The sequence below is a fragment of the Morone saxatilis genome, unplaced genomic scaffold (genome assembly GCF_004916995.1).
Source record: "Morone saxatilis isolate NCDOM2014 unplaced genomic scaffold, NCSU_SB_2.0 Contig8, whole genome shotgun sequence".
In the NCBI taxonomy this organism is placed as follows: domain Eukaryota; kingdom Metazoa; phylum Chordata; class Actinopteri; family Moronidae; genus Morone; species Morone saxatilis.
Genome location: NW_023340257.1, coordinates 17,046,641 through 17,074,476, shown reverse-complemented (window position 1 = coordinate 17,074,476; position 27,836 = coordinate 17,046,641). Strand labels below are relative to the sequence as shown.

General features: G+C 42.1%; 2 protein-coding genes across 3 annotated transcripts in view; one reads left to right on the top strand and one right to left on the bottom strand.

Annotated features, from left to right (window-relative positions):
- Window positions 1-4,559: 4,559 nt before the first annotated feature.
- Window positions 4,560-6,628, top strand: LOC118341326 (uncharacterized membrane protein C3orf80 homolog). Its single transcript, XM_035679555.1, has one exon. The coding sequence runs from the start codon at window positions 4,720-4,722 to the stop codon at window positions 5,380-5,382; it is 663 nt and encodes a 220-aa protein (XP_035535448.1). The 5' UTR covers window positions 4,560-4,719; the 3' UTR covers window positions 5,383-6,628.
- A 2,607-nt stretch (window positions 6,629-9,235) lies between these two features.
- The window catches only part of ift80 (intraflagellar transport 80 homolog (Chlamydomonas)), a 35,543-nt gene continuing 16,942 nt past the window's right edge, over window positions 9,236-27,836 (bottom strand). For both annotated transcript variants that reach the window (XM_035679712.1, XM_035679711.1), the window contains exons 9-20: window positions 19,595-19,774; window positions 18,256-18,374; window positions 17,534-17,608; window positions 16,638-16,801; window positions 16,487-16,551; window positions 14,684-14,819; window positions 14,422-14,569; window positions 13,046-13,217; window positions 11,123-11,212; window positions 10,747-10,919; window positions 10,457-10,580; window positions 9,236-9,969 (exon numbers count right to left, since the gene is read on the bottom strand). In XM_035679712.1, coding sequence (XP_035535605.1) covers window positions 9,859-9,969; window positions 10,457-10,580; window positions 10,747-10,919; window positions 11,123-11,212; window positions 13,046-13,217; window positions 14,422-14,569; window positions 14,684-14,819; window positions 16,487-16,551; window positions 16,638-16,801; window positions 17,534-17,608; window positions 18,256-18,374; window positions 19,595-19,774 — 1,557 coding nt within the window. In that variant the 3' untranslated portion in view covers window positions 9,236-9,858. The remainder of the gene's footprint in view (window positions 9,970-10,456; window positions 10,581-10,746; window positions 10,920-11,122; window positions 11,213-13,045; window positions 13,218-14,421; window positions 14,570-14,683; window positions 14,820-16,486; window positions 16,552-16,637; window positions 16,802-17,533; window positions 17,609-18,255; window positions 18,375-19,594; window positions 19,775-27,836) is intronic.

Genomic DNA, 27,836 nt, shown 5'->3' with positions numbered 1-27,836 from the left:
TCAGCGCAGTAGTGTGGAGGCTAGGGGTCAAAAATCCCCTGCCCTCCGCCTCCTCTCAAAACATGTGGGAATGAGAAAACTTTATCCTATATTTAACCTCCAGGTGTCTGGTTTTTGTGCGTATGTATGTGAGTGTGAGTCCCAGTAGCTGAGTCATCAGCAGCTGGGTGTTTGTAGACGGGTTATCTTATAGGGGAAAATGAGGCTGCCCTTGTTCTTGGGGGTTGGTTGGGGGCTTTTAGCAGTCTAGGAAAAGCTGTGTGTATGCCCCCTAATGCTGCACACTCACATCCCTCTGATGAGAACTTTTCCATTAAATCTGTCTGAGGTTTCAGTGTGTGTACATTAGATTTGTGTCTTGTGCTATCAGCTATATAATAATATGCTACAGAAAAACAGCTTCTGTCTTAATTGATAGTTAATTAATACATAATTTCTTACCCAGTAGAAGAACAGTAGTTAGGTTTAAGATCTTGGGTTGTTTTCTGTAGCAGTGTGGAAGGGCAGCATTTATCTTCTGTAATTAAAGTTTGTATTTATTTAAAGACACAGGAACAGATAGTATTACCACTTCTAGTTACAATACCTCCGTTGATGAACAGCCATAGCTACACCACAAGATCATTACAGCAATGCTATGACCTCCTAAAGTTCTCATTTTCATAATTAACTGTGATACTATTTCAAACTTATTTTCCATTTTATACTCTATTTTAATGTCCCTGTATGGTCCGATGGAAGCGGCAGTATTAACAAAAAGTAAAAACACAGTGGCTGATGTATGTCCATATACTTATATATACCTTTCCTGGCAACATGATGTTCCCATTTGAACAAAAAGCAACGATGCTGAGTCAAATCACTTAGTGCTCTTACTCATCAAACCTGTCTATATGATAGCGGTGTATTATGGCCTACGATCATCACATGGGCAACCTTCACTGTAAAGTTATTCACTGTAAAGTCAAAAAGTCCAGCTCAGCAGAAACATCCCAACTCATCAGCTTTATTAAGAGCACTGAGACAGAAAAAGTATTTTACCTCCTTCTCTCACTACTTTGAAGGATTTTTTGGGGGGCTCTTAGAGCAGATTTTCTCCTCAAAAGAAGTCAGGACTCCGATTCTTCTCCAAGCCAAAAACTACACAACGCCGGCCACATAAAGGTAAGAGGTGCACACTTTCTTTCAAACATATTTCCTAAAAGAGACCACATCCACACGCTTGTTTAGTTGAGTTCTGAGGAAAAAGCACAAAGTTAGTACTGAGCAGTGTATTAAATGAAGACTGTCCTACAGCATGTGTCACATGTCATCACTTCCTGCTTCCATTTACCATGTCCCTCTCACTCAACCTCATATTGTGCAGTGATGCAAAAAAAGGGAAAAACATGCTTGAGACTTTACAAAGACACCCACACATACAAAGTACAACATAAATATAGTTGCCCCCTACTCTCAACACACACACAATCCTGTACACTTAAAGACCTCTGAGCCAGCAGAGCGATAAGATTAGAGGAAGTACGTGGGTGTGAAATAGCTGTGGTGTGGGACTTTCTGGATTCACACAATCTTCACTGACTGAAGGCCCTGCTTTTTATTAGAGTTCAAGCTGATGGGAATACACAGACGCTGATGACACCCACACGTATCCTGCAATTCTGGGCTAAGAACTGCACAGATACAATATTTGCACACACATTAAACTAAAGGTATACATTTATCCTTTATAGTCGGCAAATTCAGACATAACTATTCTTATACGTGCTTACACAGCAGGGGATTCTTTATATAATGTATGTGTGGACACTAAATACTGCTGGGATGCTATACGCTTGATCACAACAGTATATCACATTATGTAAAAATCTGATTTTTTCCTTAAATACAGTAAAGAAGCTACAGAGGCTGAAGTTGGTCTCAGGGCAGTAACCCCGAGGTTATGACTTCTGCTCTGGTGCAAACAAAGCGAAAGTCAGAACCATCAGTGGGTCCATTAACAAAGCCTGAGGGGTGACAAAGCTTTCTTTGTTTCATAATTAATGCAAACGCGATAACCATGACATTGACAGTTGGGCGGTCCGTACATCAACATCTCTGACACATGAAAATGAACGCTGCCATTCATCATTACACCAGGCTAATGGACCCCATAAGACTGAATTATTAAGCACAACACAAGAGACCTTTGTGCCAGATTAATGGAAGCATACTGCGCAGCACATTTATTACAGTGTTATAGTATAGTTGATGAGTTATCACGTTAATTGTTAGCTATACAGGAGGCTGCAACTTCAAATTATTGTGTCAGTTAATGCAACAGCACCAAAGCGGCCTTTGTGTTAACAGATTGTTATGTATATAATTTCTACATCTGTCTACCAGTCTCTATGTTTGCACCAAGGTCTCAAAAGCCTAATGACATCTGTCGGAGCACAGAAACAAGAGTTGCTTTTTTTCTGGTAAATATACAATGCAAAGAACACTTGTCCTTTACTGTTTCCAAGGGGATGTAGTAAGTCTCCAATTAGTTTGACATGTCTGCTGAAAGCTGCTCCACAATGGACGGAGAACAAAGAGGAGGGGAGAAGAGATGAAAAAAGAGAATTTATTCAATCAATCGTACTCAGCACTTTGTGGTGGATTTCAAGGAAAGAGGGAAAAGGAGGCAGGATGTGGTGGGATAGAAACAGACTTGAGGAGGAGAATTAGTCAGACAAAAGGACGAGGCAGGGATTATACTTTAATATAGTGTCATTAAATCCTTGTGATCAGTGACAAACAAAACAAAACATTTAATGGGAAAATTACTTAATATTATGCACTTTCATTTATACTTTCCATTTTCTTCAGGATGAATAAAGATCTTTATTACCTAATCTACATAATTGCTTACATTGGTTTGATTTGGGTGTGATTAAAAAGCCAACTGGTCTCCGGTTTTCCTATATACTGTGGAGATGGCAGCGTTTTTCTACTTTCCAGAGAGAGTGTTCCCTACATATGTCAGTAAGAGCCCATGGAGAAGCAGAATAGCAGAAGTGCAGGGAAAGCCCTCGAAAACAAAGGCACTGAAAAGTGTTTCTCTGAGAGCCACTGTCAACAGGGTATTGATTGTGTATTTGTTTATTTGGTTAGAAGGGAGCCTTGCGATCACATTTCCCTAATTGAGGCAGATTACAGAAAGAAATACGATGCTGCATAAATTAGGTTGCATGATGTTACCCATCTACTGAATTTCACGTCATAATGCTCCAGTAATTAGATTTGGTGCATTGTGCATTAGGCCTTGTTTAGGACAGAAAGGAGTACAGACTGGCTATTAGTGACAAAGAGTAACATGAAGACAGGAGGGGGTGAAATGTTCCTGTAATTTAAAAGTATTGACCACGATTTCCACCGTGGAAACTTGACAAAAGGCTTTAAAGACCCATATCTCAACACATATCAAAATTTATTTTAAATATATATACAAGCTGTAGTCTTCTATGTTCTATTATAATAAATCCAATTCTCTCAGGAGGCCTTTCAAATCCAATAAGGGCATAAGGCTTTGAAAGTGACCTTGGTCACTCTGTACAACCACTGTAGAATATTATTCATACAGTCGCTGTTTTATTGCAAAACAACACGCTGACTGGTTTAATTAATCAGTTCATATTGTAGAACAGCTCACTGAGCCGTCTGTCATTCTTGGATGATATCCAAACGGGCATCTTTAGTGTAAATTTACACGTTGAGGAGAGGAGACTGTCGTTTAAACTGGAGATTAAGTTTTATGGTTATGTCCTTCAATGCTGCAGACACATGGTCCTCTAGGGTGATGCTGGACTAATGCGAATCCAGACACTGTTCTAATGGGGGGCCATTACAGCCCACATTGCAAGAACTATTCATTTTTTATGAGAGGGGTAGATCTGTTGGCGTCTTATATCAGGGGCATTCACCCTTACTGGTTACATCTGGCCCTGTGTCCATGCAGAATACAGCAAGGGTGAAAGTTTATAGCGTGGTTTGGCGTTTTTGGGGGAGATGATGGATCATGAAGTGGGGTCTAGGGTCAGGGATCCTTTAGAGGGTTGCAAGCCCCCAGTGGTGGATTGAATACATTTACTTTAAGTACTGTATGAGTACAAATTTGAGTTTGAGTTTACTTGAGTATGAACATTTTGTGCAACCTTATACTTCTACTCAACTGCAGTTCAGATGGAGATGCACTTTTTACTCCACTACATTTATTCCCATTGTCACTGCTCCTACGTGTACAGGATTCCCCTACTGAATCCAACCAAACAACACAAACCACGGGCTCTGCAGCATCTGAGAGGGGGGCTGTTGATATGAAATAACTGGGGTCACACTCTTGACAGCTCAGGTGAGGTTAAACGCGACGGTGTCAAGTGATGATGGACACCATATCTGCAGGTCGCACTGGTACGAGCAAGGGAACCGATGGCTGTGTCCGCACGTAATAATGATGTAAGATTATTCATGATTCTCATCGCTGCTCCCTGCAGACACTGATGTTGCTCCACTCCTATCGTCCTCAGCGGGGGGGCACCTGCTGTCCCGCTCCGCGCTGCAGTGGCTGTGTGAGCGGATGATTAGTGCACAGCTGCAGAGAGAGGCAGACCTGTAACACCTGGACTTTTAACACATAAGATCGCACGCACGGGAGACGGCAAAACGTGCGCGTTCACTTTCCCGGGAGATCCAGAGATGATGCCCCGTCTGCCGGGCGACGGCAGGACGACACGCGGGACCACTGGCACCCTTTTGTCGGCATGTCTGGTCTCCGCTTGTCAAGCCCTCCGGAGCTGCGGGGAGGTCCAGTGCGGCGACGGCCAGCAGTGCTGCCCGCCCATCGCCGCCGGGAACGGCAGTGCCAGCTCCGCCGTGCGCTGCTGCAAGCTCCCCATCCACATCTTTTTCGACAACGTAGGCTGGTTTACGCGGAAGCTGTCCGGCATCCTGATCCTGTTGCTGCTCTTCGCCATGGGCTACTTCATCCAGCGGATCATCTGCCCGCGGCCCCGCCGGCACGGTCCGAACCACGACCGCACCGAGGAGCCCTCCCTCTTTCACGGGCACGCATCGGCGTCCCAGGACTCCCTGCTGGACCGATACCCCGAGTACAGCCTCGGGGACTTCGCCTCTCCGAACCTGCCAGCCTACGACGAGGTCAAATATTTGCCCACGTATGAGGAAAGCATGCAGGAGATGCACAGAGACCGGTCCGATGATAACTTGCTGTCGGAAAACGAGCGGGGCGGGCAGGGCAGGGTGAGAGCGGCGGGACCGAGAGCTGGAGACCAGAGACGGGATGTCCTGGAGGTGTCAGGACCGCAACTCAGCCCAAGGACATCTCGGAACTCTGTCTGACGGGAAACAAAGCTACAGAGACAATACAGCATTCTTATTTTAATATAATCAGGGTAATTATCTTGCAGAGATATAAACTCAAGTGCAATTATAATCCCGAATGTTACGAATAAAAGGAGGAGGCTGAGAAAATGTACGTGTTTTGTAAGATTATAGGGGATTACTCGCCTTTTGTATGCAAATGGACGCTTGGGTTAAGCAAAGGAGATTATAAAGTAAGCGAAGGCGGCTGAAATTGACGCTCTTTGTGATAGGGACAGCTAATTTGGCTGCGGCACAATCGCATTAAGTTTTACTTCAGCACCTCAATTTTAAGTGGCACCGTGAAACCATTCTTTTTCTGTCATATTCTCGTCCTTTCTTAGTCTTTAAAGCAATATATTCTGCTGGACCCGAAAGACATTCTTCTCTTTTTTTTAATTCTTTATTGAATTTGCATACAAAAGGAAGAATATTTAGATCCCCCTCCCTCAGTAACCTGAAATGTGGGTTGGAAGAGGGAGTGAAGAGAGGAATATCAATATTTTAATACTTTCTGAGGCACACATTTTTATCAGCCAGCTTTAGAGACAGTTCATTTATATCTTATCAGCATGAAAGCAATATTCTGACTCAAACACATGCACGCACACGCATTTCACTGGGGGCTGACACATGAGCATTTTATCAGTGACCTGAGCCATGTCTGATGCCTACTGCAAGAAGTGTGTAGTTTAAAAAAAAAGAAAAGAAAAAAGCTCTGATCCTGGGAGCCTTGCTGCCCCTGAGGCTGCATGTATCAGTGTCTCCCAGGTTTTGAATTCAGGAAAAAAACACAATGGCAGAGATTACAGCTGGTATACTGATAGGGCATAAGCTGCCAAGAAACAAAGTTGTATTTTGATGATAGCATGTTATACAAGATCACAACTGGTGCCCCAAGCAGAACTAACAGTGTAGAGCTCAGATGAAGCAAAGGAAAAGACAAAGGGACATCTAACAGGAGACAAGGGTGAGACCAACAGGAGGCAATAATTTCTTTGTTCAGTGATCTGAAGATGCAGACTGAGAATACCTTTAGATCTACTTGTATGTTGACCATAATTGTGTAACTGTCCCTTGCTAATGTGCATTGAGACAAGGAGTGTCTTTTTTGCTGCTTCAAACTGAAAAACCAAGCTGACACAGACGCACACCTCATTACATCGAGCTTAATGGCCTGTTTACACGGATTAAAGTTATATTTGCCTTTAACTGTCCATTAAAATGTCCCAGTATGTTATAAGATTAAGCTTGTTTGTCATTAGACATTGCTTTACTTTGATATTAACTAGGCATGTGGTAAACAGTCACACTTGTGACTTGTCATATCCTCTCTCCAGCCCGGACTTGAAGAAATGTTAGCATACCATTAGTCCCAGGCCAAAAGAGTAGAAGACAAAAATATAGAAATAGAATCTCCATTAGGACTGTAAGTAATTATTACTTTCATTATTGAATAACCTGCCAGTTATTATGATGATTAATTGATTTATCGTTTGTCTATAGAATGACTACTGAAAATTCCCAGAGCCAGAGATGATGTCTTCAAATTGCTTGTTTTGTCTGACCAACAGACCAAAACACAATTACATTTATTGTAGCACCACAGAAGGCACAGCAAAAACACTGAAACCAGTACATTTTGGGCAATTTTGCTTAAAATAATGACTTAACTCATTGATTCTCATTCTTAAACAATTACCTGTATAGTTGCCAACAAATTTTTTCAGCTCTGACCTCCAGTGCATCAAACAAATCTCTGTCCATGGCAAACGGACAGATTTATTTACTTGTCTGCAATGGGAAAGTGTAGTCAGTAAACTGAGCACTTTACTTACCTATTCTTCCATTCATCATCATCATCATTCATCATCCTCCATCCTTCACACCCTGTGACCCAACTTATTAAATCAACTCAACTGATTTATCTCAGAAGCTCCAGGGTGGTTATGTGTCATCAGAAAGACCAATGCATACTTGTTGGGACAGTGTAATAGAAGACAGTATATCAAAGCATTCTTATTTACCACAAAGTTCTGTCAAATGCTAAGCTATTAAAATATAGAAGATGTGGCTTCTAAAGCAACTATACCCGCAAATCTAGACTTGCTACAATTAGAGACCTTGAGCTAATGCTCTCACACTAAAAGTCTGAGTGGGATTGTGGTGGCTTTTGTAATCCTATACTGCCGGACCATGATGGTAGAGCCAATAGTGAACACTGATGGTTTCTCTATCCAGAGGGAAAGTTGTGGGTTGGTGGAGTTTGCACTCAGAAGCAATAAATCCATGCTTAAAACCCACTGATGGGTTGAGTATGTGACCCTAAGATATATGAAGCCATGTATCAAACCATAAGAGGTGTGAATGTAACTTTTCACTCACTCCTTCATCGTCATTGCGATTCATTGTGAACCAGCTCCCATATGTATCCTGCATGGGGGGGTTTGGGAACATAGGCATGACCAGTCTTGTACAATTCCCAGCATGAAACTTATATCAGATAACGTAAAGCTGGGACATCCCCCCCTGGCAGGAGAAAGAACAGCGATGTAGTTCCTTCTCCTCAAACGCACATATTACAATCCAAACATATACTGTATGTGCACAAACATATACAGAGACACAGACAGAAAGAAAACAGACAGGCATACAGATAAACAGAGTACACACACAGTCACACAAAATGGATTTGGTGTTAGCAACATCGGAATATGCGCCAATGATTCAGTTGTTCTCTTGCTCGCTGGACCAAAGAACAGATACACTATAAAAGGTCAAATCAATGAGCATTATCCTCCTCATAAATTCTACATTAAATCCGGGAAGTGTATTTTTGGGGGAGCTGCATTGTTTGGCTATCAATCTAATAAAGGAGATGTTGCCAGTCACTGAATATGGGAATGCAACTCTGTGGTTTAATGAAATAATGTATTTAGTACTGTGTGCTGTGTAGTTTAAAGAATATGAAATACTCACTGAGAGTAAATTTGACTTTCCTATTCTTAATCTACAGATTAGATCAGATTTGGCACAATATGCCTTGTATCGTTTAAAAGACAGCATGAATACAACACAAAACTCATTTCAGTTCTATTTTTCACTGCGTCTGTGGCCGCTCTCTGTGATAATGCATGTGAAACCTGACTCCTTTGCTGATGAGTCTTTTCATAGATTAATGGTGTTTGGTCTGGATGACTATGGTTCATCACAGTGAGTAGACTTAGAAAGAAAGCGGATGGAGGGAGTAAAATCAGAGAAAGACAGTGACTCAGAGAGACTCAGACTAGAAGCGGCTAAAAGTGCAGCGTGCTGAACAAAAAACAAGAACAGCAAGAGAGAATGAACCCATTGATAGATTTACCTACATCTACTGCTTTCTCTGATGTTTCAGCATCTGTGGCCACTCACAATTTCAGGGATTATGCCGATCACTTTCTACCCTATCAGTCCACAGCATCGTGATATGGTCCAGCAGTTGTCTTTTTGGAGAGCCCTGAGACAGATCTTCTCCCTCATGTGTCCCTCCTGGGCCACTACAGGAGATGGATAGGCTATAATGGTCCGCTGATGTACTGGCCCTCTGCCAACCAGTGGGTGGAGCTGCATGGCAAAGAGTTGGTTTCACACCTCAGCAGAAAAGGAAATACAAGAATAACTCAAAGAGAAGCACACACTGTAGAAATATTGGACTCTAAAACACACACACACCCAGAAATACCCTCTGGGTGCATGTGCAAAGCTGAAAAAACATCTCAAAGATACTCTATGATCTTTGTATAAAACCAGTGAAGCATCGAGACATTAAAGAAATACGACAAGAGGCTGAATATATACAGTATTTCCATCTGTTTTATTAACTGACAATCTTTTTAGTGTTTACAGAAGGCAAAGCTTTGAATATATAAACTGTAAAAATATCTATACATATAAAAACACTAAGTCAAAAACAAAAACAAAGCAATACATTTGTGCATAACTGAGCTCACCAAGTCAATTTTGGAAAGTGGAAAAAAGATAATCAACTTTGAACCTTAGACACAGAAATCACTGAGAGGCTGATATGACAGAAAGGCCATTAGGGTGTTGTTGCTGAGAAATACCGATACTCTTATCAAAAGTCAAATCATTCACCCGCAGTAACAGAATGCCACGTACGGTGTGGTGCAAATGTTTCACATTACAGTGTATGAAACAAGTTTGTGGTGTGAGAGTCAGAGTCAAGTGTCATATTCTTTACGGCCTACTAATGGACTACACATCTCCAAATGTTCCCTTTTGTTTTTTACTTGAAGTTACTGTATTTGGAACTAATGGTGGACATTGTACCTCAAGAACAGACATTTTTTTATTACTCTGAGGCAGAGCCAAACCACCTAATATTCCCCAAATGTCAAAAACACATGGGAAACAATTTCTGCAGAGCTAACGTTTTAGAGAAGTGTCCCCTGAGCATTAACGTCGCGATGCCATGCTGCTCCTCACAGAGGCATTAGCGGCTCTTTCTCTCTCTTTAGACAACTCCATCTCTATCTTCGCCTGGATTTTTTCCCAGTCAACCTCAACCTGGCAGAGAGACAGAAAGACGAGACGAAATGAGATTAGATAAAATACTGTACTTTGCTTTTATCAGTATAGGATTTATAGCGCAAAGCAGCTAAATTAGTCACATTACACGATAAGGCGGGGATCACACTGGATGGCTGAAAAGTGTGGTGTGTTTTAATGCTTTTCCCCTCCTTATCCTGATCACACTGAGGCATTTATTTGCAGCAGACCCCACTAATGTTCCTCCAAATAATCTGTGAGAATAAACAGCTCCAGCGGGGGACAGCAACAACTTCCTCCATTTTTAGTTGAATTCTGATAGGACAGCAGAGAAGAAGCAGAGTTTTCTCAACTGGAGGCACTTGGAGTGTACAAGCAGTGCCATAAAAAGTTGATAACCTGTTTGAAAAAATTAGAAAAAGACCTCCACTGCTTAAAAGGCACCCAGTGTCATCGCTGCCAAAATCAATTAATGCAGTGCAGCAGACAGGCGGCCCTAACTTACCCCTTCAGCGTACTGCACGAATCTCTTATTTGTCTCCTTCCTGCCAAATTTCTGTAGGAACTTCTGCCTATAGGCCAGCACAGTGTCCACATGGGTCTTGTGTTTGACTGCCAGCTCCAGTGCCCTGGACACAAGATGACAAAATGTAGATACACATCCATGGACAAACATGCTTCACCATGACTCTCACTCAAACCTAAAAAAACATAGCTCTTACAAGGCTGAGAAAAAGCGTATGCTGTCTCTCTCCTTCCAGCTGTACACAATTTCACACAAACACTGAGTTGTACCTCTCCCAGCTGAACAGGTCAATGTTGACTTGTATGGCCTGGTAGATGAGACCAGCTTGTAACAGAGTAGCCTCAGCCTCCTGGACCTGACCACTGAACATCAGCATGTGGGCCAAAGACGACTCCTTAGATGGCTGCTCCTTTATAAAGTTGATGTACTGCACCCTAGGTAACTGAAAGAAGAGAGGGAGAGGATATGCAGAGAGAGGAAAAAGAGATTGCGAATGAGATACAGAATAATTGGTCTCTTTGACTTACTTCTTCCATCAAAATCATTGAAGTTTCCATTTATTCAGCTGTGTGTATTTACTTGTGTTGGAAAAGCTGGCAAAAAACAGTGTGTTCAACTGAATTAGCTTTATACTAAAGGTCTTACCTCCCCAATGGCAGCGTAGGCCATCTCTGCTGTGGTCAGCTCCCTGTTTGCCATAGCCATACCAGCAAGACATGCCCACAGAGACTGGTCCTAATAAAAATGAGGAACAGAAGCAGAAAGCATCTTTAAATGACAATCTGACACAATGACCTGGAGACTAGTTTTTGAATGTGTTTCCCCATTTTACATTTCATATTTTCACATACTCACTATACTATACTTATTATACTTACCATATCCAGATCATTATTATCGGAACACATGTAACTTTCATTGAACATTGTCCTAAAAATGCTTTATTTAAAATACAAAGTCAATTCTTCTTGCAGTGACTAGAAATATAGACAGCATCGAAATAGTTAAAGGTTTGTGTTTGTGTGTGTATGCGCATAGGGACAGGGGTATGATGATGTCTTTATACTCCCCATTACATCCTGCTCATATCCTGGCAGGCCCCATTGTAGTCATGCTCCAAAATGCTAAGAAAACATGCATGACACACACACACACGAAACAAACACAAACACAGACACTTACACGCAACATCAATGAATCCAACAAATGTGTCACTGCTTTATTCCATGCAGCTGCATTCATTAAAATGAAGCCTTAACCACAAACTTCACACTGGAGTCACCGCTGTGTAATTCACCCTTTAATCAGAGTCCATCACTAAGACAAACAGCTCTAATCGGAAACCATTCCTGTAAACAACAAATAGCCACTGTTGGCCTGAGGTCATAAACTTTACACAAAAATGTAACAACTTATCACAATTTTAGCCCAAAATCCTCCTTTGGTGTGCCTGTATAATAGTTAGATTATAAGGGTCATTTACTGTTATTTATTCCTGTTTTGTGTGCAGCTCTAAACTATTACATGTATGAATCAGGTGAGGACTTACTGACAACGTCGACTGTAATTCTGGAAAAAGCCACACTGTCACCGAACTCTTACCAGAAATAGAAGGGGGAGGGGATCGAGGAAAAGGCTCTTAAAACCAGTGCCTCTCTCTCTCCATCCCTTTTTGTCCCACCCTCATTTTGCTACTAGCCATCCATTTCTCCAGGGTTGTGGTTATTGCATCATTGCCCAAGCAAAGACACAGCGTTCTGTGTGTGCGTGTGTGTGGAGAGTTTACACATGCATACAGCGGAGTGTGTATTTATGAGTGAGGTCTATGGGGGGTAAATCCGGTAAATGGTGTCACCAGGCTAATTGAAGGCTAATTAAAGCCTGCTGGTCTGGTCCCATAAAACTGTCTACTACCTTCTCATTTCAAACTCTGTCCCGCTCTCTTTCATACATACATGCATGTGGGTGTGCATGTGACACACACCACAGGAACCTGGACTGTGCCTGAGCCCTAGACTGCAGGAAATGTCACATTATCTTAAAGTCAATTATATAAATACAAATAGAATACATTTTGTTTGGGTTCTTAACATGTAAAGAAATACTCCAAATGGATATCCAAACACTAAAGCTGCATGCTCGACTCGCTCTTTTTTGGTTTACCATGATGGATAGTACCTGGTACGTTTTTTTGATCCAAGCGAGCTGAGCTAATGCTAAAAAGGTGATGTGAAAACAGGGCAGACTACTGATTGGTCACGAAACCCAGGACATTTGCACAACCCCCCATTTTTAAATAGCCAAGCTGCCATCAGTAGCAACCAATTTTTTTTTATTCTCTAAAAAATGGCACAAGTACAGACATATGAAGAACACCATCCCTTCATATCCTGTTATAAGAGTAGCAACTCCTTAGGAAAAAGAAGTAGAAAGTAAAGTCGAGTCAAACCATTCCATGTAGTACAACATAAGACCAGATATAAACGTGATGTTACAGCAGGTACAGCCAAGTTTGACGCAATTTCTTCACAATTAGCGCACATTAATAGAGATATGTGGGCGGTTTACCTTGGCGAAGCGGCAGAGGCGCAGTGCATCCTCCCAGCGCGCAGAGGTGCTGTATTCGTGCAGGAGGGCTGGGTAGGGAGGCACGCTGCTGTACACCAGTGAACCATCTCCTTGGCGTAACGTCACTTTGGTGCCAACATAGCTCAGAATGTGAGGTGTACGGCTGAACTCACTTTGAAGGGGACAAGTACACACACACACACACGAGAGAGAGTTAGAACAAGTACGTGTAACTACATCCTTACAGCTTTGTTGTCACAAAAAAGCCAGCAACGAACAATATGAGTGTTTGCCAGTTTGCAAGTATTGTTAGTGGGTGTGAAAAAAAATTGAATTCTCACGTGGGAAAAAGACTGACTGTTCAATAACATACCTCGGATGATGGAATATGTTATAACTAAGTAAAAAATTGATTTAACATGTTAACACGTAGAGGATGATGGATTGTTCAAATTAAGAATACAACAATCGACTTATTGACCTTGCAGTCTTTGCACGTGTGCGCCAGAAATTCTAATACAAAGAGTAATTTGTGGCAGCCCACCACATATACAATTTTGCTGAACTGATGAAATAACATACTGACAGTGCTGCTTTTGTAACTTCCACTGTACTTGGTCCAACCTGCCTTCCATCACAGATATCCTAACCTAGACACATTTGTAAAACTGGAGCCTTTATATTTGTTTATTCATTAGCCCTCGCCACTTGGTATCTGGTGTTCCCCATTTGCACACTGCATAAAAACAAACTTTTAATGACTCCCGTGATAAAATCTGGCTGCTGGAGCACCAAAATAGTAAAAACCAAAAACCACACAAAAAAAAAACCCTTTAAGACCAAATGTATGATGTCTGAAAAAAGTATGATTCAGCATAAGAAGTGTAAAAACAGCAAGCCATAGACCACTGAGAGATGCAAAGAATAAATAAATATACAGTTCAACCAAATGTTCAGATTAGTGTAGCAGAGACATGCAAAAGAGTGCCTGTACAGACAGTGCAGGCACTCTGCCTTAGCACCTCCTATACTGGCTGACGCTGAGGACTTTTGGGCAGGAAGCATTGTACAGTCTGACAGCTGCTGGCAAAAAAGAGTGCCTAAATGTGTTGTACCGTGGGGAATGAGATGGAAGGTGCAAAAAAGCTGCTTCTATCTCTCTTTTGTGCTCTTATTTTACATCTTTTCCTACTCCTTCTCTTCCAGGACTTTTTTTTAAGCTCACTTGAAAATCGTCAGGGCACTGTGGCTGGACTTTTGCACTCCTTGCTACTGGATGCTCGTAATTCTGGCCAGCTTCTAATTTTAACATAACCACTCTGGTGAACAGTATAATTCCACTATAAAAGTGAGAGCAAAGGACTGTACATATCTACCTGCCATCCCGTATGTACAGTGTTTTTGGCAACAGGTCCTTGTCAGTGAAGACAGTACTCGGGTAGTACCACACTGTTAACTGGTTGTCTTGGACTCCACACAGGATGTTAGCAGCATCATTCCATGCCATACTGTGAACCATGCTACCTACAGGACAGAGCACACAGACAACAGTCAGGCCAATGTTAGCTACACGTGTGTATAAAAACAAAGAGAGTCACTTCACATCGTGCCAAGTGGGTTCCCTCCTCCCCGTCTCACCAATCTTGCAGATTTTGGGTTCTCGCCCAAGATGACGCACAGAGGTCAAGTAAAGGTCACGGTTCTTGTCTATCAGGGCGATCTTCCTTTCATTGGATGGGCCACTCTGGTCCAGAGCTACCTCCACCACCTCCAGCTACATATGAATAATGACACACACAAGCACAGGGGTAACAGAGGAGTGAATGATGGAAGGACGACAAAAGATCAGGAAAACCAAGTAAGAGGGGGGTGGGGGGGGTTTGTACCGTGACCCAACAGCCTTCCTGCCAAGTGTGTGAGTATATGAGGGAAAGAGAGAGATAGAGAGACATCGAGTGCGTATATGTGTGTCTGAACCTGTGTGTGAGTGAATGTGTGTGTTTTCTTGGCCGGAGCCAGCTGGCTTCAGTGCAGTGTCTTGGAGCTGTGGAGCACTGGCAGACAAAGCCATGCTGACAAACAGTAAGTACTGCTACCTCCACTTCTTTTCCTTCTCTTCTAATTCTTTCCTTCTTTTTGTCTCTTTCCTTCTTATTTTGACTCCACATCCCATTCTCTTACTGTGTCTTTATTGTCTCCCTCTGGATATGGGTTAGTGTATCTTTTAACACAGACACTTACCCTGAAAAATTGTTCCCCTCAAACAATTAGCCACTACCTATAGCTAAACGTTAAAGGTTGCAGGCAGAAAGTCAGCATCCTCACTAGTTGATTCAGATAGAAGAAATGGAAAATAAGCAGTGGCATCAATCTTATAGCGCAGTCTGGCTCAAGCGATGTCAGTATTATAGTGCAGTACTTTACGGCAATATGTTTTTAACATAGCCCTGTTTGGTTGTTATGCTTACTATAACAAAACATACTTGAACAAACCACACAAAGGGGGGGATTTATGCAGCAGCATTTTCAAACAATGTACACTTTGAGGGTGACTTGTGATCTCAAGCCATCTCCCTGTGCCTGTCCTAAACGGAGCTATTTCCAAAAAATACAGTCATTAGCTGAAAGTATGCTAAGTACGTTAATATTGATGAAAGTATGCTAGTTAGCTAGGCCTGCTAATACACTTTTGTGTTTTTTGGCTCTGGAAAGGAAAAGAATACAACTCCAGACTCTTTAGATACCAAGTATGACCCTTATAATCTGCTCACATTAACAACGGCCACATTTTGAAATTAATTTGTTTCAATGGAATCAACATAATCAGTGGAAATACCAGCAGAGGAGTTAAGTTAATTTTGAGTTCAACATTGGGGAATTTGACACAAATTCACACTGTTGACCAATTGCAAATTTTATTGACCCTCGGGGGAACGGAGAGAACCACAAAGTATCAATCAATTTAAAAAATGACCTGTGGGTTATGGGGTCAATACGTCACCAAGCGTCCAGCACCACCTACTTTGCAAGGACGCACAAACTATTTTCACAGAGCCAAATTCTGGTGTAACCAGGCACTACTACGCTCTGATAAGATATCCAATGCTAACATATCAGTTCATGATGCAGATTATTAACTTATCAGCACAATTTACATTCTTCAACGTTCACAAAACCAGCTGATTTTTGCTTTGTTGGTCTAGAATCTGATTTATAAACCTGTATTAATCATCTTCTCTTTACACTGTACGTTATATTAAAACAAAATATTCCGATATTTGCTAAGCTTTAGGGGCAAAATGATCATAAGCAGCTTACGTGAATCTACACAGCGCTATACATTCGTACTTTTAGCACACACAGGCAGGCAAAATAACTGGGTCGGGCACTTCCTTCTTGCTGAAACGCATACGATCAATAAGAGGGGAAAGGATTACCCACCTTGTGGGTTAAGGGCTTCCCATCACCGAGGGCTTTCCCAGTCAGGGCATCAAAAAGAAGGATGACTGGTGAGGAGAATGGAAAAGAGTACACAGTAAACACACAGTTCATGTTATTTATATAATTCTCGTGGCAACAGCTGTCACCTCACCTTTTTCATCACTCTTGTCCCGGATGGCAATGGTGTCGTTGCTAAGCGAGACACCCTGGGCATTTAGGATGTCAGCTCTCATACCAGGGAACTTGGGGGAAGATATCAGTCGACCTTCATAGGAGAACGTATACAATCCTGCTCCATCCACTAGCAGAAAATGTCTGGGTGGGGGAGAACAGAGGATGCAATGGATGAGAGTGGAGTAAGTTTATTGTATATATACAGATGGGTGACAATTTAAAGGAAAACCAACATAAACCTAGGCCATGGAACCCTCTCCACTCCCCCATACGTTGTTTCACATAATTTTCATTCAGTGACCTCTCATGTCCTGCATTTGTCTTTTTTTCTCTTTAATTTTTGATTATATGATGATGATTTTATATGTGGGTAAGTGTGGTAGCTAGGGGAGGGAAGAAGAGGAGCAAGGAGGGAGATAAAATAGATCAAGTATCAAGTAAAACAATGAAGAGTTGATAACAGTTAATCAACTGACACAAGCCAGTAATTGAAACATGTAATGCAGATTAAAAACACAATGACTTACTCAGCAAGACTTATCCAACTCAACTGTGATTTCAGATTGGCTAGTAATCTATTTAGCTCTGTGCTGAGTGTCGGTGACACTCCATTGGAGTATTGCACAAGAACTACTCCATATTAATCTAATTTCCCCCAGTGGTTTCACTCTCAGCCTTATTGTATGACAGAGCTGGCTGATCTAGAGCACAGCCCCTGTGTGTGTGTGTGTGTGTGTGTGTGTGTATGTGCATGCTTGGTTGGCTACTTGAGGAGTGGTCAGAGCGAAGTAATGAAGCATTAGAGAAGCTGATAGATGATCCAACAGCCTGTTCTCTTTCTTGTTGCACTGCTCCTGGAATAGAGAGACTCACTTCTCCGCTTGCAGGATGAGGCTCACTGTTCCCTCCTTCAGGTCAAAGATGAGAGGAGTGTTCCAGTTTCTTGAGCTGGCATGAATAAACATCACAAAACAGCAACATTTGTGAAAACACAGACATCTAATAACTAGATAACTATAATAATTAGAAGGGCTACATCTGAAATAAGTGCAGAGTTGAGAAGACCCACAGAAAGAGAGATGACAGGAGAGCAGATAAATCTACAGATAGAGCATTAAGAGATAGACACAGACTGACACAATCATTACAGAAATACAGTAAAAAAAAAAAAAAAACTCATACACTTTCTGTCCTCCTGTCAATTGTAACAGGCGCAGAGGCTGTGTGTGTTCTTAATCCTGTCATGTCATGTCCAGGATGTATAAAAGCAAAAATTGCACCTGTAATTAACCTACCATATACACAGATAACATTAAGACCAATAACAATAAGCATCTCAGTATGATTCAGTAGTGTTTTCTTCACCTGGACTCCTTCTGTGCAAATTCTGGAGGCGTATCTAGCTATGTGGCAAGTATATTTCAGTTGGATCCAAAGACTACCCTCAGGATTTGGTCAATAAATGTAAAAGATGAGTCTCGCACAAAAGCCTGATGTGTGAGTAATATTCTAAAATCATAAGATAAGAAAATTTCAGTCCAGTGTGAATAGGGTATGACCAGAGGAGACAAGCAAAGATGGAGTGAGCTACTGACTTGTAGACATAGCACTGGAGGGAAGTGGCGACCACTAGGTGACCGTATGCCAGAGAGGCTTTGATGACTCGATCTCTGAACTCCAATACGTCCACTGCATCGTTCATCACATTCCTCACCTGAGAAAGAAAGGGGGCGGAGGGAGGGGGAATTAAGGTGTAAGGGAAAACAACAAGAGTAGCGATGAATAAAGTTACTGAACAGAAATAAACTTTATTCTAATGAGCAAACACTTTACATTTAAATGTCCAAACAACAAAGGGGAGACAGTGGCGTCATTAACAGTGGGGTGAACACAGTCACAGACACATTGGAGTGCATTAATTCTTAATATACACAGGAAATAGTCTACAGTATGTCCAAGTATACGTAGGGCAACTGTGGTCAAAGAAAGACGTTTTTACTGTTTTAAGTGTGTGCGTGCGGTGGTTGCTACTCATTTTTTCACCTGCATAGATAAATACTTCCCTCCAGCACTCTCTGTGAATGAATGAAAGGGCCTTTTCCAGCACCAGGTGAAAGGTGGGGTTATTTTTACAGCTTTATAAATCTTCCTCCTCTGCTCCCTCCAGCAAGCCAAATTTACATGCAACACAACCAGGAATAAAAAACATTTGACCGCAAGGTGGTAAATTTAGCTGGCTGATTCACAAACCACTGGCAGATGTGCACTTTTAAAAAAGGACTGCGAGGAGGGGGGGGGGAGGGGGGGACAGAAAACGCCTGCGAGGCTGAAAATAAATGGCTGATGACCCGACTTTGTTTGGTTTACACAAACTGCACTCAGTAAAGATGTCTATGGCGAATGAGTGCACACGTGTGTTGGCACGCTTGCATGTGCGTGACCTTGTTTCTGTAGGTGTGCGTGTGTCTGAAAGTATACAAGTGTGTATGTATATGTACATATGGGTGTGTTAACCACGTGTAAACGCTACCTTGTGGCTAGCGTGAGTTTAAACAGTAGAGAATGGTGGAGAGAGAGAGGCAGCTAGACAGGCTGGTCATTGTCATTGCAGGGCTGCACACTGGCACACTGGAAGGGTCCTACTTTAATATATGGCCACAACTAGTCAAGGCCTGGGAAGCATTTCCCTCTCTACATAGCATATTCACTCACCCCTTCACGGTTTAAATATGGCATTGCAGTACGTTTCAATGTGTTCCCCTTCTTTCTGTTTCTGACATTGCTTTGTATGATATCAGTCTTTTATCACTTCTTTTGTTTATCGAAATAAACTTAACAAGAACATGAGTCTCTAGACAAGACTAAATTGACTTTCTGTAAGGTTGAAAAGGGGCAGAAACATAAATGTGGATGTGTGTGTGGCTCTCTTTCTACCTGCATGGTTCTCCTCTTGGTAAGGGTGCTCACGAAGTTCTTCCACTCCCAATGCTGCTCCACCACATGGGCAAAGATGACATGCCCATTGCCGCAGGCCCCAGCCAGCTGGGTGCCATCTGCAGACCAGGCCAAGCTGAACACGCTGCCTGTGTTGGGCTTCTCCAACGCGTAGGACCACTGTGGAGAGGGGGCAAGGGAGGGGGGGAGGGGGGGGGGGGGGGATAACAATATGGTTAATGGCTACAGATATTTATCTACAATCTTAAACAATTACCTGGGGGCAGCTTAAGGAACTAGAAAATATGAGAAGTTTAGAGAAGAGAAGCGGCGAGAGTCAAGAGTGTGTATGAGTGAGTGCGTGTAAATGAGTGTGTGTGTGCACATAGTGTAAACTCCGCTAGAAAGACAGGGGCCCAGTCAGTCAGTCATTGAGCTGTGATGAACTGTGAGACACTGAAGTAGCGCTCGCTCGGCCCTGCCAAGTCCAGCACTCGCGCTCGTAAACATACACTCTGCTATCCTCATCTATTACATACACGGGGGGCAGGGGTACAGGGAGGAAAAGGGAGGGTTTATATACGAGCCCCCAAACTGAAGCCAAAAGCTGATTAACAAGACCTCTCCCTTCTTTTTTATAAGAAAATGATTGAAAGAGGTAGGGCTAACAGAGGTAGGGCTAACAGACACAAAGTGATAGAAATCCTTGTCCTCTGTGCTGTGTCAAACTGTGCACTGTTGATGACTGTCAGTGATGGCGAAAGATACAAGTGAGAGATATCCAGCCCATTACAGTATCTAAGACCTCTCTCATCTTTCCCTGTGGTATCCCTTTTCTCTATGTAATGCCTTTACTTTTCTCATTTCTCTGTTTCCAGTACTTTTTCTTCTCCCACAAATCAATTAAGACTGAATTAACCAGCAAGTTTTCAGATTTGTTGTTTTCCAGGATGATCACATGGCCAGGCAGTAGCTAGATGAGTAAGAGTATGGTGAACTAAGTAAGTTTCTATCTCCTCCAAATATAATATTTGTATGTTGCACACACCTTGAATCTTTCTGTTGTAACCACTGCTGACTTCCTCTCACTCACAATACCCCCTTCAACCACCACCATCAGCATTCCTCATCGTCCGACCGGCACTTCCTGGCCTCCCTTTTGCCTTGGGTGCAGGTACCTGGTTGTTCTGAGCTAGGCTAGGAGTTTCTCAGCTGTGATCTTCCACACAAATGTGTGCACTCACACTGTAAACTGCTTATGAAGGAAGAAAACTGCTAATGTTAGCCTAGTGCTGCCCGATTCCCTGCAAGGGAGAGACAAGTGTGGTGCAGCAGGCTGCGTGCTGCGGTGAAGTCTGGAGAAAAGGCCTCAGTGTGTGTTCGCTACCTCATACACATGCAGCTGTGGGATGTGAGGTGTGGCGTGAGGTCACAGTCGGCAGGATACAGGTTACAGGCCCGCTGCTTGGATCTCTCTCCTTCTCCTGATCTGTCTATCTGCCTCATAACACACACACCGCTCAGCTGGTTTTGGTCAGCACCCTCCCAGCAGTTAATGTCATATCAGGACCCAAAATAGTTGCGGGTGAAAAAAAATGCCTGTACAGCCATGTGGACAAGAAATAGTTTGTTAAAATGAATTTGCTATTTAATTTCTTACCCGTCCCTTTGATTTATGCTGCTTCCTTACTTATGAATCCTCTAAGATGAATTAGCTTTTCTTTACATACATATATTATTTATATAGAGATAAATGTTTTTCTCTTTTTTCCAAACCTGAGTCAATCCCTGTGCTCTGCATGAGCTCCACAGCCAAGCGGCCTGGTCCAGCGTTTACAATAATGAGAGAACTCATCTATTCTTCAGCTAACATCTTGAGATGGCCCACTCTGTGTTAAAGCACCCCGGGGGAAAAGGAGAGGGGAGGGATAGAGGGGAGAGGGATGGATAGATGGAGGGTCAGAGATGCAGCTGAATGTATACACCAGACTGTAATGAAGCAGGACATATGATATCGGCTCGAGGAGCACTGCTGGATCCATGCTTACCTAATGTTTTTAACACATTGAGCCATTTGACTCCTTCTAGAGCCAGCCAGCAAGTGAGAATGTGTGTGTGCGTTGGAAGGAAGGGTTGTCTTTGTATGTGTGTGTGTGCAGTACTCATGCGCATAAATGTCTGTGTTTATGTTGTTTGTGTATGTGTTTGTGAGAGACAGTATAGATTAGAAGAAGAAAGTATAAACACAGTAATTGTGAGAATGGAAGAAAATAAGGAAAGAACACCAGAGTAAATAATGAAAGAAATAAATGTTCTGTGACATTGGACACTCTTGTGAGTGTCCAATGTCTGTTTTGAAGGTGTGTGTGCATGTGTGTAAAAGAGGTGAAAATCCTCAGGCTTGTCAGAGTTGTCAGCCAGTGTCTGACTATGGGACACAGGGGGATTCCTATAGCTCTCCTGAGATGGACGGACTGGGCCAGCAGAGGAGAAACCCGGGACACAAAAACCTTCTCCAGCATTCAGACACAAAATCTCTGCATCTCTCCTTCCTTGATCTACCTTTTTTCCATTTATTCCCTCCCTCAGACTTTCCTGACTTGCTTGACAGCTGGCTGCCTAACAAGGAACTGGTAAAAAAACAACATTGCATTAGGAATATATTCAATTAAAAGGAGACTTTTCAGACCAAGTGTCTTAGCGCATGCACACACTAAGGCAGATAGAACAAAATTAGGCACGGCCATCATCATATAGGTGCAGGACAGGCACAGTCTACTTCGCTTTGCTTGGTCTCAGCAGGTTGAACCTGTTTCTACACATATACCTCTCCATAACAAAATTATTTTGTTTCAGCGTAACCAAACACAATTTGAGACTGCACTGAAACCGTTGATCAAATAGCTATTTAATAGCAATATACACATAAATACAGAACAGCAACAACATCTGTATTATCATGTATTTAAAATTAGCACATTTCTGATACTGACAGTGTCTGAGCAGACGTATGTCATCGTTCTGAAAAATGCTATTTCTTTTTCACATGACAAGGTCAGACTGGTGTTTTCAGATTGAAAAAAGGGTCTGAGGCTAGTAAGAAAGGCGTGGTAGAGGTAAAGATGGACTATTAGGAGGATTGTCAACCGATTTTATTTCAGCCAAAAGGGGTGGAACTCTACTGAATACTGAAAACTATACTGGACAAGGCTAGAAGAAGATTTAAGATAAGTGCAGAGAGATAATATACAACAAGAAGAAAGAGCACACAGACTTGCAGAAAAAGTGCATAAAAGGCCAAAATAAAGATTTAGGTGGGGCAAGTGGGATGTGGAAGGTGGGCCTGGGCCTTCATCTACTGCAGCAGGAGTCCACTCTCTGGTCACTGAACCCTGTCTGTCTATAATGGGCAGCTTTGTGGCCAGAGAGAAGGTGGCAGACATGACGTGTAGTTCTCAGCTGAGCTCTGGGGGAGAGAGGGGGAGGCCCCTCAAAAGGTACAATGAGCTTATACACGCAGACTATATGTACGTATAGCAGCAATGCATGGCTGTGCATGTAAGTCTAGCTACACACTACACAATACAGACAGAAATACACACACGCCTACACATTTAGACATGGCAGGAGACCTAGACTGGTAGTCTAACACTTGTGATGATGACATTGAGCACCAAGGAAAACACCCACACATGCATCCTGTGGGTGTTGACATGTGTGTTAATGACTCAGACGTACAGACGTTGGTTGCATGTGCACGACAAACCACCGTAGTGCTGAACTGGTACAAATGACCCTGAGGGAGGCTGGAGCACCACACCGACTAATTTGATGACGCTGCTCTACAATCTACCATCCTTCACCATATTTGGCTTGCAGTTATACTATCTGGATCTCTTTTTGCTTAAGGGGCAGACCTAAGTGATGATCCACAGACACTGCTTTGCAGCATGCAACCTGACATAGGCCCACACAGACATGCTGACAGTTCTGCAGACAACGGCACATTTGCAAACACATACACACACACACACACACTCACTCAAAACCTATCTACGAACGCACAGTCTCTTTAAGGAGTGTGCTTGTCCTCTCCCTCCTCCCTTCCTCCTCCTCACTCTTTCTGCATTTCTCGACATATGTTTACCATTAAGACTGGCAGGTGTTGTGGGCCTGCCCCTTCTCTCTATTGTTGCCCTGCAGCCGCAGCCAACATAGGAGGCCTGCGAAAAGGTTACGTAAAAAAAAAAAAAAATCAAGGACATTCTTACTCTGAGAACCCCCAAAATTATTACTCAAACATGTTACTTAAAGCACCCTCTGCCTCTTATTCTCTATAAAGGTACAACTAACTCAGCCCTGTTACTTTTTTTTAAGTTGTTCCTTGCCTTTCTAAAACATCACCCCCACAATTTCCACCCATCTGTTTAGTATAAAATACTCATTCCCTGTAGCCTTGAAAGGTGGCTGGTCGCAGTGTCCTTTACAAAGAATAGCAGCTATATTGAGCTTGAATTTTATTGTTTAGTGACAACTTCTGAGAAAGTTTAGTACCTTGCCATTTCCAGCTGTCACAAGCAACTTAATTGGCGAGCTACAAATGGAAACCATGTATTAAGACAGACTTTGGCCAAAATATGAATGTTTAGAACATACTGCACATGTGGCTGGATAGTAAAGATGTGGATTTTGCTACAGGGATGATTTGAGAAGTTTCTATGGACATTGTCTACAGTGGAAATCAATTGCAGGCCACAGCTGATATGCCTGTCTTTTTACAACCACCTTTAAAGTCTACAGGAGGGGTCAGCAACCTGTATTATACTAAAGAGCCAATGTAGTTCTCTTAGCCACCGGAAAGTGGATAAAGAGCTGCATGTTGCCTACCCCTGGAGGATGTGAGTATTTGATACTTAAAATATACATTTTTAGTGTAACATAACTCTATCAAACACCGTTATTTTAACTTGCTTTGGAGAAGGCTATATGCAAGACTTGCCTGACTTGCTTAGGCTATCTAAAAAACAAAGCACTGACACAGAGACAAGCACACAGACTGAGAATGGAGAAGGAAAATATTAGAAACAAAGTCAAAGGAGAAAATGAAAGTGTGTATCTGTGCCATTGGTTTGCCCCTTCCCCCTCTCTCTATCTGCACTACCTGAAACAGTGCTCTGGTCTTCAGGGCCCGTCCTGAGGGAAGAGGGGGTGGATGGGGGTGGAGCTCGGGCCAGGGAAAGGGTTAATGACACATGTCTGGACTAATGGCTCCCAGTGGAGCTATCTGCTGATTCAGCCCCATTACTTCACAAGCATTAGATATGTCTGCCCTGACCACTCTCTGCTCCCCCAACCCTAATGCAAGCCAACACAACATGCTAATCAGAAAAGGGGGCATGAGATTTCCAGACTTTTTGCTTTTCTAGCCCTTCATCTCTGACACTCCTGTCACACTGAAGCAAGCACCTAAGAAAAACTTGTAACAGCCATTAGTGTTAATAGGTCAACTTGAGTCTGTGACCCTGCTAAAGACCTGCATTTCATACAGCTACTACACTGCTGTTTGTATAAAGAGACGAAAACAATGTATATGCAGTACATTCACTGTAGCGCTGGGCAATATACCAGACGGTATATGATATGATTCTTTTCCATATACTGCCATACTGGTGCATAACTGAAACAACTGCTGTAACTCTCTTGTTTGTTACTTGTGCAATAGAACATTAGAAAAATACTTTTTTGAGTACTTTGTTAGGTTATAGTGTTTATACAACTATTATAAAAACTTTTATAATCCTTTTTATTTTTTAAAAAGGAACCACATTGCAGTTTGCACAATAAAGATGGTTTACATTCTGCACACAGTGTGGCATTAAAATGTTTTTTTTTATATTATATGTACTCCTGACAGCAAAATAAGCCGCTATAAACATATATAAAAGGCCCAGCCATAAAAAATATATAGTGAAACTGCCAGAATCTTATTGCACATATATTAGAAATTATACTGCCCTCAATACCAACTGCGATCGACAGCACTAGTTATACTTCACAATTATGGTAAAACACTGTTGCAACTAAGTTGTTACATAAAATCACATTATACACAAATCAATATCGTCTATATCGTAATATCTGCCATTTGAATCTCCAGTGTAAAAACAACATTGTGTCATCCACTTTTAATAACATCATGACAGTGACGCAGTGTTTACCTGTGACCAACAGTGAGGTATGAGTTAAACATATTTAACATCCCAGATCCCATAAATGCTACGTAGAAACTTTCATCAACAAAAGAGAACAACTGAAATAATGAATGACAGATTAAAGCATATATATATGGAAACATATAGAAACTTTTGTTTAAGTTGTAATTGTATGTATATTGTAAAAAAAAATATTGCAGTCATACATTTTCCCAATATAATTGCCCAAAGTGGTAAAAGTACTGGTTTATATCATAATTACATAACAGATACAGCTACCAAAAGCCCCAGATTGTTCAAGCCTATAACATTGTGTACACTTTGTACATTTTCTATTAGTTTATCACTGTGCTAGTGGGCTAGTGGGAGCCAACCTAGTCCAGGGTTAACAGTCTTACATAAATCAGAACAGATGGCAGACTCTCTGAAAGCCAGCTGGCTTCAGTTTGCCTGTGTGTCTGTGTGCAGGACGGGACCTGGCAGTGCAGGTACAGAGTGTAACTCCCTGCACATAATAAACACAACACACATGTCTGAGTGTAATGGACACTAGACATATACAGGCAAGTATCTAGCCATAAAGAGACATAGGCTGTTCGCATGTATGAAAATGTGGACACAAACCCACTCTTCATGACAAAAGCTGTTCCCAAACCAATACTGTGTGATAAAAAAACGTGCTTGAGAGTGAAACTAAAAACAAAGCCATTTGTTTTGTGGAAAGGAGGAGGTGGTTTTGGATGAGGGTTCATCAATCTCTCAGCAGATTAGGAGGCCTTGTAAATGTCAGCTTGCACTGACCCCTCCATGGGGGATGGGGTTGACTATTAGGATAAGGACAAGCTGGGCCTATGTCCTTCTAGGATGGACTACATGATCCAAATCATTTTCTAAACATGATACTGTTGCTATAAATCAAACTACCTGTAAATGGATGTATACGTTTATGGAGTTACAGTTTCATTCAACTATATATGTACTGCAATACCACAGCGCTGTGTATCCAATGTCCTGTAATTGTTTATGCAAGTAATCAATATGTTTCCACAAAAATGCTACTACCACACTTTGTCAAATATGTGCGTACACACACATAAGCATTACCTGAAGATAAGTATTTTTCATTGAAGGCTTGCTATGGTAAATTATCAAGATGCTTTCTGGGAGGAAAATGAGGAGCATCTAATGCGTTGTGCTTTATAATAAAGCTTAACCCCCTGTGTCAAATTACATAATATCAAAGCGAATGAGGACTTGAGCCCATAAAAAGAGCTGCTTTCAAATGTTCCATGACACAGCATAACCTAAGCTTCTATGATCACACTGACATTAAAACACACACTCACAAATCTCCTGGGAGGTGCTGACTACCTAGATACAAGGCAACTCAACACAAGACATCTACTGTGACGTGGGATGTAACTTTGAATGCAACCTTTAACCTTCGATGCGCTATACGAGCTAAGTTTATACAGAAATGAGCAAGAAGGAGATCTTTAAGGAATTTGCAAGAACACTCTGACATGTGTAGTATGCAGGTTTTATTCCCCTAAAAGTTGTCTTTTCTGTCTCCCTGTTTTGCAAAGGAACTGTACAGTGCAAGATAACATTAAAATCTTTTTTGTTTATAATATTAAACAGTGATGCCCTTTATCACAACACAATGTATTTTGAACTGTCAAAGTACCCAATATACACTAAGTGAACGTACTAGCACTAAAGTGTTTTCTCTGTCTGCTGCACAATAAACCATTTGATTTCCCTGACTCTGCAATAACACAATAACTATAGCTATCATATAAGCCCATTTCTAAACATAGGCCAGTGAGAGGAGCTCTGCAAATCTCTGTATTGAAATACCCACTTGGCTCAGCTAAAGAGATACAGAGGCTGGGCCTGGGACGAGTGTAGAGTGGCACAAGTTGGAGCTTTGGCAATGGAAGGGGAAACGGAGAGAGGGAGAGAAAGGGGTGGGTGACTGAGGGGGGAGCAACACAAACTAGAAGATAGCGAGAGAGAGAGAGAGAGAG